Source organism: Anoplopoma fimbria, chromosome 12, assembly GCF_027596085.1.
Source record: "Anoplopoma fimbria isolate UVic2021 breed Golden Eagle Sablefish chromosome 12, Afim_UVic_2022, whole genome shotgun sequence".
NCBI lineage: Eukaryota > Metazoa > Chordata > Actinopteri > Perciformes > Anoplopomatidae > Anoplopoma > Anoplopoma fimbria.
In genome coordinates, this window is record NC_072460.1 from 21,440,960 (window position 1) to 21,453,574 (window position 12,615).

Sequence of the window (12,615 nt, forward strand, 5' to 3'; positions counted from 1 at the left end):
TTGTGCAACTGAGCTATGTGTGTGTGTGTGTGTGTGTGTGTGTGTGTGTGTGTGTGTGTGTGTGTGTGTGTGTGTGTGTGTGTGTGTGTGTGTGTGTGTGTGTGTGTGTGTGTGTGTGTGTGTGTGTGTGTTTTACGAGGGCTGTCCAGAGGGAATGGAGATGTATGCATGTCACGCTTCATCCGTCAGAGCATCTCCATTGTGCATCGCTGCATGTATGTGTACTGTTACCCTCTGACATATTACCTTATGTCCATACTTACTTACGGTCTTCCTCTCGCCATAGAACATACTGTGCTTTACTTATTTATGTAGCTTTTTTTTTTCCAAAGCAAGCCGTCTGACTGCTGTACAGCATCCACAGCATTTTCTTTTGTCAAGCTCTCACAGCACACATTAGGAGCCCCGTCCCCGTCACTGCACCTCAGCAACACTGAGAGGGAAGGGGGTCGGGGACTTTTGTAAAGCGGATTTGACTTAACTAAGAAAAAAAGTAATTAAAAGTAACTTTAAGCATGATACAAAATTTAATTCAGCGAGTGAAGGCGGTATCGATTTCAGTCGGCGTAAATTATGTGAAAAGTCAGGATGAATGTGTAAAGTGAAACATGCAATTTTGGAGCCTTCTGGGGCCATTAGGGCGTTCAAGGTGTCAGGTGAAATGACAGCCCTCTGGCTTTCCTAAATGAATTTTCCTCCATGCTGCTGGATGGTGATTACGGCTCATTATCATACAATGCATATTATTAGACATGCACTGAGGACACATCCGCACACATTTAAATATTCAAATGATCACACATATAGCGACAGACAGACTGACATTTACACACACACATACATACATACCGACAAACATCTACCCATTGTAAGCCATAAATATTTTGTCAATGACTTATTACAGCTAATTAAAATGTCAATCACAGATAACCTTTAGTCTTGGTCTCTGCAGCCAGACGGACACGCAATCATCTGTCTCTGGAGATTAATCCAAACTCACCTGAAACGGCCCGTCATTATTACGCTCATAGAGATTATTCATAGTGATCTGTCTGGGCTACTCTGTAGAAGAAGTGTGCTTAGCCAACAGCAATAGATAAGACAATGATAAAACAATACATACATGTTAAAATATACATAATACATTTGTCTTAGTTGAGCTGCTGTGGTAAGTTTTGTCTCTGAACTTCCAGTAGTTGAATATTTCTCACGTCCACATTTTTCAGGTCCTGACTCCACCACAGGCGTCATAAAGATGATATTAGGCACAAATATCGCTCTGCATTAACTAGATCTTACAACTAGCTTACAGCATGTGTGTTGCAGTAGATATTTCTACTGTATGGTGCAAAATTGTAAGAGCACTGATGCTGATTTATTAGTGCGACAAGGTTATTTATTTGCATTCTTCACAAACTGTGTAATGTATATAAATCTTATTGATAATATAATCTGGAATAATTAGCTTGTTACAGAATGTGCCATAATTTGACCATCTTTCACATTATTTTGTCAATTTTATTGATTTTTTTTTCTAACTTTTTTTTTACCTAGTCCTCCTAAAAAATAAAACAATATATTAAAAAAAGATTTTTTGTCATATTTTTTTTCATCAACACTGTCATTGAGAGCACGCTGGACAGGGAACATTACAAAGTGGTTTGGGACCTTAAGGCCCTGCGGTGTGTGGTGCGGTCACATTATAGGATGGAAGCAAGGAAAGAAAATTGTAAGGGACACCAGCCGCGACAAAACAATGGCCTCTTCTCTCTGCTGTTGTCAGGGAAGCACAGCTGCACCCTGGAGGCATGCTTAGAGAGTTTCATTCCTCAGACTGTCGGACACCTTTACATCGACCTTCCTTAGAGACTTACACAATATCACAATATCAAGTCGCCTTTATTATATTATGTATTCTACACATCATTCGGTTTTGTTTAGTCTCAAATTCATGTTATAATGTCTATAACAGCTTTTTGCATTGCAAGTACATATTTTTTCTTGCACAACCTACACTTTGCACTTGACACATGAGGATTTAATCCCAGTTAACCCTGCTGTCTGTTACTTTAAGTGCCCTCAGCTGTAGTAAGGCCTGACTGGGCCCCGGGGCTGTTTATCCCTCGATGTTTACTCAGCTGTGCGTGACGAGAGGGCGGTGCACGCTGGAGTTATAGGGCAGCTACTGTGGCTGCCCTCTAACGTGGGTTCTGCGTACGACTGGCACAAGCAGGCAGGCAGGAGATTTGTAGGCGACGGTGAGGATTGAGACATGCAGAGGAGGTTGGCACAAGAGATGGAGAGAGAGGAAGGGGAGGCTGTGATGATGCTGAGATTAATGGTACATGTCGCAATTTGCAAGCAGTGCAAGTACTTTTAAACTGCCATCGAGCTATTTTACTTTATATAATTAAACTGTTAAAATATAAATAAATGTACTGAACAACTGCGTCACATAACTGGCTAATAGTGAATGTCTTCGCCCTTCCAAAGCAGCCATTTACCATCTCACTCTACTCTGCTTTGGGTCACTTGGGAGAGAATAAGAGAGAGGCTGCTAACTGCAAGAGCCTCTATAGAAAACTGAGCAGCTCTGAATGAATGTGAACTGACAATTCTAAGACATTTATGTCGCCCATCTCAATTCACAAGACCATTTCCATTATTCACCGGGAGGCTCCTGCACTGCAGGAATTCGAAAGTATCATTTTTCAGTCGTTATTTAAAGTTGCTTTTGAACAGAAATTTCCCCCACTCTTCATTTCGGTGAAAGGCAGGTGGGAGGAATCACAGGGAACCTTCCCTCGGGCCGTTATTTCCTCTCAGTGTGTGGTGCTTCTGCAGGTCCATCCACCACAGAGACCAGGGATTGCATTAAACCAACAATTAGTTGTCTTCAGAGACAGATAGTGGGCCTGCAGGCTCCGCTGCCTCTGCTTGATCAGCTATTATGTTGTTTTGTTGTGAATTTCCACTGTTTTCCTCGGGATAGGTTTTCGCTTTAATTCTCTGCTGATTTGGATCCCAGTGTGCCTCATCCATCAAAATGATTCTAAACGTTGGTGCTATTTTCGTTGCTGATTAATAATTTTCTGGATTTATTCATTTATTTTTTGAGCTGTAAAATGCCAAAACTATCGAAAAAATATTTCCCAGAGCCAAAGGTGACATCTTCAAACTGTTTAGCACCCAAAAATGTTGATTTTATTGTGATTGACTGACTGATTTATCAACTAATTGTTTGAGCTCTAAACGAGTTGAAAGTTGTAACTAATGACTTAGTTAATAAATCATTTAATAATTCTGTGTTAAAAGTTATTGTCCACAATTTTGTAAGTGATGTACATTTACTGCTGTTACTTTATCCTCTCTAACCTCTCTTCTAATTAGTATTTGTGACTTTATTGGCCAGACAACTTATAGTGTTAAAGTAGAAGACACATATTCTCCATATAGTTGTGGAAATTAGCTAATTATATTCACCCCAGCACTGTAGAATTTCCAGGTAATTGCATATATATTTTCTGCTGCTTTATACTTCTCACTCTTGTTAAAGATTAAACCAGTGATTCACAATATGTTTTGCTTGGGATTCTTTACAAATAAGTAGTGTCTGGTTTGGGGCTCCTTGTAATGTTTCAGATGTGTATGAGATATATATATTCATTTAATCCATATGCTACCTGTAATAATATATCAGCCGCATTATTTTGCAGAATGAGTAGTTTTGCATTTGATATTTAAAGTACCTTTTGCTGTTAATTCTTCTGCACTTTTTTAATGCAGGACTTTTACTATTTTTAAATGGTTATAGAAGTTATTTTACTAAGGTAAAGGATGTGAATACTTCTTCGGCTACTGGACAGTATCATTATGCATTCATTCATGCTAAAAACAACCTCTTCTCTCACCATCTGGATGTTTTGGTCAATTGCACACATGCCTAATTTAACCCATATCTCAATCTCTCAGCACAGTCCTGATTTTTAGATAGAGGCAGTTCTCTGAGGCATATATAACTTAAGTGAATACACACTTTCATTTTTCTTCATATGATATGCTCCCCTCCGCTCTCCTTAGATGCCCCCCTACCCGGCATTATGATGCTATCGCCTTTGAAGGTGATAGGTACTGAGAGCCCGGACGGTGTCTGAGAATAGGATGAACGAGGAGGAGGAGGAGGAGGAGGACTGTCTCTACTGGCCTGTGAAATATTCATCAAATGAAGCAAGGGCGGGTGGGGAAGTGCGGCAGGAGTCCACGGGGGAAAGAACATCATAGCTCGGGAGACACAAGGGAGGGAAGAGTGATGCAGACCAGGGAGGGAGAAAATGTAGGAGGGTTAGAAATACTTCTTTTGTGTGGGAGCTGGTGGTTGAAATCCCAAATTTGATAGATAAAAAATCCCCTCACGACAGCGGAGGAGGATCTTTATGATGTTTCATCTATAAAGCAGCAGGTAAAGTTAGACAGAGACTGATGATGGTTTCCTAGAAGTATTGGATTCTGACATTTAAACTGATTTCTGACTTATTTCCTTTGAGCACTGGAAAGGTTTAGCAGGTCTAACAGCTCATGTCCGCTGTACTCTCCTCTGTTGTCAATAACTTCAGGAGGACTGGCCATCTGGATCATTACATTACATTACCACCCCAAGGTGTCATCCAACCATCAATGCTTTTGGACATGATGGTTCTTGATTTGCATGATCAATACTCGCTCATTATTCTGACTTTGACCTCCAGAAAAAAGTACAATGGATTCACCTCTTTACAGTTCTGCCAAATTCGTGTCAAATATTCAAATGATAAATTGGTTTTGTAGACAAAATCCTGATAAAGATAATCCCTGAAAATAATCCCCAACAAATACATTATTTAGTTGTTTTTTCTAAAAATGTCCTTGCTATTTTAGTCAACTAGCGATGCTGCTATTCAGATGATGCAATATTGTACATATATTCATGGTCATCAGAGGATGATTTTGGTGATCCATGAGGTTGACATTTGTGATTTAGCATTGAATGTCTCAAGAAATAGATAAAAAGTTACAGAATCTTAAAAATAAAAGTTAAGTCATCCTGAGGAGAACATGAATGTCTGTACGAAATTTGACAACAATCAGTCATTTTAAATGAAAAAACAAAAAATGTCAAACTAATGGTAGTTTCAGAGAAAAGGTAAGGGCACAAAGTCACTGAGCTTCATCCTCTGGAGACCATGAATGCCTGTCCAAAATTGCATTGCAATGCATGAAATAGTTGAAATAATTCAGTCTGGACCAAACTGGGGGACCGACTGTTCAGCAAACTGAAATCCAACTTTGAAGTTAGCGGCTAATGAGGCTAGAAATGCATAGAAAATATAGATATTAAGCATTCACTTGTAGGTTTTCACTTTTCTGAGACTACTAGCATAAACATGGCAGATATTCTTGCAGAGAAGAGGCTTTGGTTTTCTCTCTCTAATTAAGAGAAAAGGTTTTCTGTATGAAGCCTTTTAGTTATTCACACTCCCCGTGGAGCCCTGCGGTTCACTTCTACCTATTCAATTTTGCCTCTGGTGTTGACTTCTTTATTTCGACCATCAGTGACTCAGGGTTTGATTCCATGTTCAGGGTATCGTTATTACACACACACACACACACACACACACACACACAAACTCCACTGCGCCTCTGGCTTTCAATCCCCTGCCTGTAGTTTATTTCCTCTGTGGAGAGGCTCTTTGTTCCACCCAAGACTGTTTATTAGAGCGGTGAGTCAGCTATTCATTTTGGAACCAAACTCTCTCTGATGCTTTTATTTCTGAATTATCTTTACCTTTGTGCTGCAAACGCTAGAGATCCGACGCTAAGATCACCCATCGCAAAGGGTGTAAAATGTAATTAGTCATCAGTCGACGCTGGCTCTATCGGCCTGTAGCTTTGCTGATTTCCTTTGGTTATAACACACATAGCATGCTTCCAGAATAATCATTCGTTTAGTTGTTGGCTGAAATATTTCAGCAGCTATTGGATGGATTGCTATGAAATTTAGTACAAACATTCATAGTTCCCCAGACGATGGATCTTATTGACTTTGGTGATCCCCTTACCCTCACTGTAGCGCCATCATGAGGTTGACATTTTTGGTTTAAAGTGATAAACCTCTATTGTAGGGCTGGGCGATGGGCAGATAATGGTCATTTCATTTCCACATTGACTAATCGTCCAGCCCTACATATGTATTGCAATAGCATGATTTCAACACAGTACAATTCCTTTGAAAGATGATAAATAGTCGCACTGACTTATCGTCCAGCCCTACATGTACTCTATCGGATGAATTTCCATAAAATTTGCTACCGATATTTAAAAAATTGGAATACGGTACACGTTGGATGAAGAGGAGGATGAGGGATTAACTGAATGAATTAGACTTAAACCACATTCTTTGGAAATGAAACTTCAGTATGATAGTGCTCCAGGTTTTAAATGATGGTTGAGGTTTAGCCCGTCCCCCTAAATCACTTTTGATCTGAGAAATGTCTGAAAATGCCCCTGAGTTCAAGATGAGTCATGAAAAGTATATAGATTTTGATATAAAAAATACTCAGAAACACACTTTTTTAGCATGTAACAAGAGTTAAAAAACACATTCACAGAAGATTAGAACTTGAGAAATGTATTTTGTGCCATCATCAGGTAAAAAAATGTATTTCTCAAATGAACAAATACCTGCAGAATTAGACATTTAATAGCCTCTGTTGTACTTTGTGTTTAGTGATCTTTATCAAAACTTGGCATGCTAACATGCTAAGCTAAGATGGTGACCATGGTAAACAGTAAACCAATTATTAATCAGCATATTATTGCCATGAAGTTTATTCATGTATGAAGGCACACAGTTTTTCCAGGTCAACTGAAATCCAAGTCGGATAAAGAGTCGTAAATTACATAAGCGGCACAATAAGATGCAACAAATGTGGATGTATTTTAGTGCCGGTCACCGTGGGGCGCTGGCTGCTCACTGTTGCATTTAAATAGCATTTTTCCCAGAGAGAGCTATTTAAGCGCACGTCATAATAACAGTGAAAGTGTTGGCACTTAACGGAGATGGCTTTAAAATCTTTGAAAACATCCCCGTAAAACAACAGAGCACTAATGGATTGAACTTACCCGACTGATACATCTTTTAGCAGTTCACAGATTGCAAGACTTCACAAAATGGATGTGAAAGTGCATGGATCTGTGGTTCAGTGATTCTTTCAAAACCTGATGCGGCTCTAAAGACAGATATGTATAATTATGTGCATAATGATTAATTACAGCAGAGCTCTGTTGAGTGCTTTTCAATACATGGGAAATTGTGTCTGAGTGACAGCGTTGTTGATCACAGAGTATTGAAGATTATACCCTGTTTAAACTGCATTCAGTAAGTAATGTATTAAATTGTGTGGAAAAAGAGGATTGGTTTTCTGAAGTACCTTAGTAATAGTAAAAAGGTGATAAAAGCATACACGGATCACAATTAACAAGTAAACTGAACTTTCAGAAATCAGAATTTCACTTTGTCACGTTCCTTCCTTCGTGTGACATATGATTTCTGCTGCAGAAAACCTTTTTCATACATACACAATCATTTATTAATTCCTCATAACAAGCAGAACAAGCCATATGCATTCTGTGCATTATACATGTTTGATGTTTTCATTCGTACCACCTCTGTCACATCAACTATTCAACAAGAGGCAGGGAACAACTGTTAGCCGACATCCCCTCACTTCAGCGTATTGATCAAGATGCTGTTGAACATCATGCTCCCTTCATATACACATGGTTTTTACATTTCTGTAATGATTTATTTATTTATGAAGTACAGCAAGTGCAGCTGCTGTAGGATCTGACACATGTATGCTTTCATTTTATGGAGAAAGGGAAAAGCCTCTCTGACAGCTGGGTTAGTTCTTAAAGATGTGTAACGAGCCAGCTGGGTTCACGGATCAATAAGTGTGAATGAAGGTGCAGTGGAGGCCACCGGCAGCCGGTTGATGAAAGAAGATGAGAAAGGAAAGAATTGATGGTTTGAATGAGGCTCTGTTTAACGGATAGTTGTTTGTCATAGTCGCTGTCCTGACTGAAATATCTCATCAACTATAAAATCGATTGCCAAGAAATTTTGTACAGACATTCATGGCCCACAGAGGATACATTTCAATGACTTTTGATGATCCTGACTTTGATGATCTTGCTACAGCATCAGGTCAACATTTGCATTTTTCCAATAATTAAGTCCAAGACCAAATAGCCTCAGCTTTACTTTGCGTTAAATATTAATTAGCAAATTTTAGCCTGCTAAACTAGGATGGTGAGTTTTGAAAGGCTTCACTCAAAGACAGAGTGAAAAACTGACCATCATCAGAGAGAGGGGGGGCACGATATTTTCTAAATTGTGGGTTACCAGCGTACATTTTCACTCTTGGAGAAAATTCGTAGTGTTGCACTTGATTGTTCATATGAAAAAAAAAGCAGAAATAGTTGTATAACAAATTAAAGGAAGAAAAATGCTCACCTCCACACATATTGCCAATCACGGTGTGAAGGGTGGGTGTGTTTGTTTGGTTGTCGCCTTTTAAAAGCTACAAGAAAATGGTGGAACACAGCCCCCACTGATTCTGGTGTCAGACAGATGAAGGAGGGTTAACCTTGCAATCTTCTATCGTGGCTGTAGACTCATAAGTCCTGTTTCATGTATGACAAACATTCCCTCTCAAAGAAACAGTCAGACAAACACCTACAGGTTTGTCACTCTGAGTGTTTATGTGTGCACACATATTGTTTGTTCCCTCGGGTTGATGTCTTGCTTCTACAAAACTAGCTGTCTCTGACCGACTTCATGATAGATGGCTGAAATGTTAAAGTCGCCCCTCGGCAGGACCCGAACTCTTTCTCAACAATTACTTCGTTGGTTTGTTCTTTCTAATCTTAGATATGTCATTCTGTGCCATAACGCTGAACAATAGCCTGCTCCGAGCGTTAGCAGCTAAACTCCCCCCCACCACCCCCCTTCTCTCTCTTTCTGTCTCTTTCACTTTATGTCCCTGCTCTCCCTTTGCTCCCTACTCACCCACTCTCTCCCTTATTCTCCCTTCATGGATTATCTGACTCACACTACACTAAACGCTCTAGAGCAAGATGAACCCCCTTTTGCCAAAGCTCAATATTCATCCTTCTATTTACTATCCGGCACTCTGTTGTGGCTGTTTAAAAATGTCATGTGGGTTACTGCCAGCTTTCGATCCAACATCTTGGCTTTCCTAAAAATATTAACCCTACATTCTTACTGGCTGGGATGCTTGGTCTCCATGGTAACATCAGGTTCATTATAAAGTGCCATAAAGAGCATGTGAGGGAATGTTAAATCCCCAGTCTGCTAGTCTACATCACCTCACCGGTTTGATTGTGTAACCCACAAACCTCTCAGGAGGACTTCCTTTAATCACTTCCCTCTAATCTCTCTCCTTTACTCATCCTCTCTTCTTTTTTTCTCACCTCTTTCTCTTCCTGTCCTCCTTTTCTCTCATACTAACTCTATCATATACACACATGTTCACACACACAACAGAAACAGAGTCAAACACTGCCCCCTAATGGAAAAGCATTGGAAAAAGAAAAACTTTTGGATGTTTTGCAGAGCTAATGATAAAGAAAATCTCTCTCATGTGTCCCTCAGGTCTTCACCCGCTACGGGAAGTGTTACACCTTTAACGCCGGCGGTGATGGGCGCACTCCTCTCATCACCACCAAGGGAGGTATGGGTAACGGACTGGAGCTCATGCTGGACATTCAGCAGGATGAGTACCTGCCTATCTGGGGAGAAACAGGTGAGGTGTCACAGTGTGCGTGGGCAGCTCTTAAAGCCCAGAGAGTGAAACTCTGCAGAGGTAGAAAAAAAGTCAGATCTTTTACTTGACTGAAAGTATGCCACACTGTGAAAACACTCCACTACAAGTAAAAGCCCTGCATTCAAAACCTTACTAAAGTAACATTTTATAAGTATTTAGCAAAATGTACTTAAAGTATCAAAAGTAAAAGTACTCATTGTGCAGTAAAATGTTCCTGGTGAGTGTTTTACTATGTTATGTGATGTTTTTGGATTATTATTATTACTGCTGCATTAATGTTTATGTAGCATTTTACTGTTGTAGATGTTGAAGTGCTGATTCTTACTCCTTGATATACGGTTGGCTTTTTTAATCTACAGCAATGCATCATATTCTATAAGATCATATGTGTCTCGAAAAAGACAACTGAGCTCAGAAAAACAGCCCTGTTTTCAGCATTGTGATGATGCATTTTTCAGCTGATCCAATAAGGTTTTAAAATTGTTTGTTTATCTTATGAGGTAGAAGAATTTGCTCAACCCATAAAGGAAATTTGTATTCCTTCAGTTTATCAGAAATAATCAAATTCTAAATCAACAAATCTGGGGATACGTGGTTTTCCCTGGATAGGAAGGGTATGAAAAATATTAATCTGAAAAGAAACTAAAGCTGTCAAACAAATATGGAGCAGAAAGTACAATATTTGCCTCTGAAATGTAGTATAAAGTATAATGTTGAATTAAATGGAAATACTAATGGAATAGTACAATAACCTCAGCTGTGTACTTAATTACACTAGTGGATTAAATGTAGGTACATTCCACCGCTGCCACTCTGGATTCATTAGTGAAACACGTGTTCACGGTGTCAACATTCTTTGACTTCTTGCAGATGAGACTTCATTTGAAGCCGGGATCAAAGTTCAGATCCACAGTCAGGACGAGCCGTCCTTCATTGACCAGCTCGGGTTTGGCGTGGCGCCCGGTTTTCAGACGTTTGTTTCCTGTCAGGAGCAGAGGGTACAATCCGTTGCACTTTGATCATCTTCATACATGTGGCATTTGTTAAACAGGTTTATCTAAAACCTGCATGATCATCAGACTGATGGTGTTTCTTCACCTGTTGCACTTCTTTTTTAGCAATATTGATCTGTTTCTAGATCTCAGGAATTATTATAGGTGAATACAACTTTATTATGACTGAGCAATTAAATGCCAAAACTATTTAAGTTGTGATACACCAGAATATCCTTTAAAGTCATTTTAATCTAAATCACTTTAGAATTCAACTAAATTTGACTGAGCTGTTTTATTCCTGTATTTGCATTATTTTCTAATTGAAAGCATCCTCTTTTTTTATTCATGGACGTTTGTTCTTTATTTGCTTTAATTTACTTTTATTCTTCTACATCTTCATTTCAATACAAAAATAAACATTGTATTTGATTTTTATACAGTATATACTAATTAAAAGTGTCAGTAATAGTATTTATAAGTGTGGAAACTGCTTATGTATAATAACTGATGTGTGCTTGTTGCAGCTGATATATCTTCCTCCTCCCTGGGGAGACTGTAAGGTGTCAGCGATGGATTCAGATTTCTTTGACAGTTACAGCATCACGGCCTGTCGCATCGACTGCGAAACTCGCTACCTGGTGGACAACTGCAACTGTCGCATGGTGCACATGCCCGGTAGGGATGCGCTTACTTAGTGTGTGTTGCTTCAGAGTTCCATCAATGACGTTAAATGAAAAATGACGCTGTGACTGTGTGTTGCTTTGGCTGCAGGCGATGCTCCCTACTGCACCCCCGAGCTGTATAAAGAATGTGCTGACCCTGCTCTTGGTAAGAAAAGAGGCTTCGTGCACATCTGGTCTGAATCTTTACGCAACAGATACAAAACACACACACACACACACACGCCATCCCGTGACATTTCAAAGTCACAGCAGCATTGATCTGTTGTAAAGGTCAAACAGAGCTCTGGTTTTCTTCTCTGCAGACTTCCTGGTGGAGAGAGACAATGATTTCTGTGTGTGTGAGACGCCGTGCAACATGACCAGATACAGCAAAGAGCTGTCCTTCGTCAAGATCCCAAGCAAGGCCTCCGCTAAGTATCTGGCAAAGAAATACAACAAATCTGAGCAGTATATTAAGTAAGTGTCAATCTGCATTTGCTGTAAAATGCAAACAATGCACTGAAGTATTTATGAACACATACATAAATATATTTTATTGCAAGGATGCACAAGTAAAGTTACTGATTCCTTGCACTGCATTATTTCTGCAATGCTAAAAAACTTAAACAAGATATTTTTTGCTTTGGAGGAAAAAAAAAATATATATATATTAATGAAAATAATTAACACATATAATTGATATTTATTATATAATATATATATTTAATTCATATTTTTCTATAAAGTAGGAACAAACTAATAATGCAAATGTATTTTTAAAAAGTAAAACTACATACATAATAATAATACATTAATCAGAGCAAATTCAATTTGGGGTAGTTCTTTACTCCAAACATTATATAAACATTTAATAAATGGTTTCACTAGAATGTAGTAATAAGCATATACAATTTGTCAACAATTAAGACTTCTCATATGAAGACATATTTTACTATATTGTAATTCATTATCTCTTTACTCACCCACAGGAGGTGTTATAGTTGTTGGCAAATACGTTAATAAACATTTATATCTGCTAACAACAACATTATAGTGTGTTAAAAACTATTTATT

At 38.8% G+C, this 12,615-nt stretch overlaps 1 protein-coding gene across 1 annotated transcript in view; it reads left to right on the plus strand.

Moving 5' to 3' along the window:
- LOC129099984 (acid-sensing ion channel 1-like) overlaps window positions 1-12,615 on the plus strand; it is a 40,902-nt gene that overhangs the window by 27,304 nt on the left and 983 nt on the right. Inside the window, exons 3-7 of the mRNA XM_054609459.1 lie at window positions 9,713-9,863; window positions 10,755-10,882; window positions 11,404-11,554; window positions 11,651-11,707; window positions 11,865-12,018. Coding sequence (XP_054465434.1) covers window positions 9,713-9,863; window positions 10,755-10,882; window positions 11,404-11,554; window positions 11,651-11,707; window positions 11,865-12,018 — 641 coding nt within the window. The remainder of the gene's footprint in view (window positions 1-9,712; window positions 9,864-10,754; window positions 10,883-11,403; window positions 11,555-11,650; window positions 11,708-11,864; window positions 12,019-12,615) is intronic.